The sequence below is a fragment of the Geospiza fortis genome, unplaced genomic scaffold, assembly GCF_000277835.1.
Source record: "Geospiza fortis unplaced genomic scaffold, GeoFor_1.0 scaffold409, whole genome shotgun sequence".
NCBI classification, from domain to species: Eukaryota; Metazoa; Chordata; class Aves; order Passeriformes; family Thraupidae; genus Geospiza; species Geospiza fortis.
This window is the reverse complement of record NW_005054553.1, coordinates 264,265-265,200: the sequence shown is the minus strand read 5'-3', so window position 1 is coordinate 265,200 and position 936 is coordinate 264,265. Positions and strand designations below refer to the sequence as shown.

The following is a 936-nucleotide window of genomic DNA, read 5'->3' as shown; positions in this document are numbered from 1 at the left end:
GTCGTGGATGGTCTTTCATGGTTGGATGCTTGGATGGTTGGATGGTCTTGGATGGTTGGATGGTCTTGGATGGCCTTTCATGGTTGGATGCTTGGATGGTTGGATGGTCTTGGATGGTTGGATGGTTAGGTGGCCTTTTGCAGCCGTTATGATTCTGTGGCTGGGTGGAAGGACAGCTGTGAGTCAGTGTTGTCGTTGGCATTTTGCAGGTTCGGCAGCAGTTTCCCCCTCCCATCGGTTGGACAGCCACCGAAGCTCCCACCCAGGTCACCGTGGAGAACCACCCGGTTCAGGAAACCACCTTCCATGTCAACCCTCAGCAACAGAACGCATTACACCATCACCACGGCAACAGCTCCCACCACCACCACCATCACCACCACCACCACCACCACCATGGACAGCAAGCCTTGGGCAGCCGGACCAGGCCGAGAGTCTACAATTCTCCAACAAACAGCTCCTCCACCCAGGATTCTATGGAGGTGGGCCACAGTCACCACTCCATGACATCCCTGTCTTCCTCAACTACTTCTTCCTCTACATCTTCCTCCTCTACTGGTAACCAAGGCAATCAGGCCTATCAGAACCGCCCAGTGGCTGCTAATACCTTGGACTTTGGACAGAACGGAGCTATGGACATGAATTTAACAGTCTACTCTAATCCGCGCCAAGAAACTGGCATAGCTGGACATCCCACGTACCAGTTTTCTGCTAATACAGGTCCTGCTCATTACATGACTGAAGGACACCTTGCCATGAGGCAAGGCATTGATAGAGAAGAGTCTCCCATGACAGGAGTTTGTGTTCAGCAAAGTCCTGTGGCTAGCTCGTGACTAAACTGAAACTAAGTTTGTTTCTTGTGTGTTTTTATAGAAGTGGTTTTTTTCCAAAAAAAAAAAAAAAAACAAAATGCAAAGCTGCTTGAATCAGAAGGGG

General features: G+C 50.2%; 1 protein-coding gene across 1 annotated transcript in view; it reads left to right on the top strand.

Moving 5' to 3' along the window:
- Positions 1-936, top strand: part of DYRK1A (dual specificity tyrosine phosphorylation regulated kinase 1A) — a 52,525-nt gene that overhangs the window by 48,859 nt on the left and 2,730 nt on the right. The window contains exon 11 of the mRNA XM_005429519.3: positions 210-936. This exon is cut by the window's right edge and continues 2,730 nt beyond it. Coding sequence (XP_005429576.2) covers positions 210-833 — 624 coding nt within the window. The 3' untranslated portion in view covers positions 834-936. The remainder of the gene's footprint in view (positions 1-209) is intronic.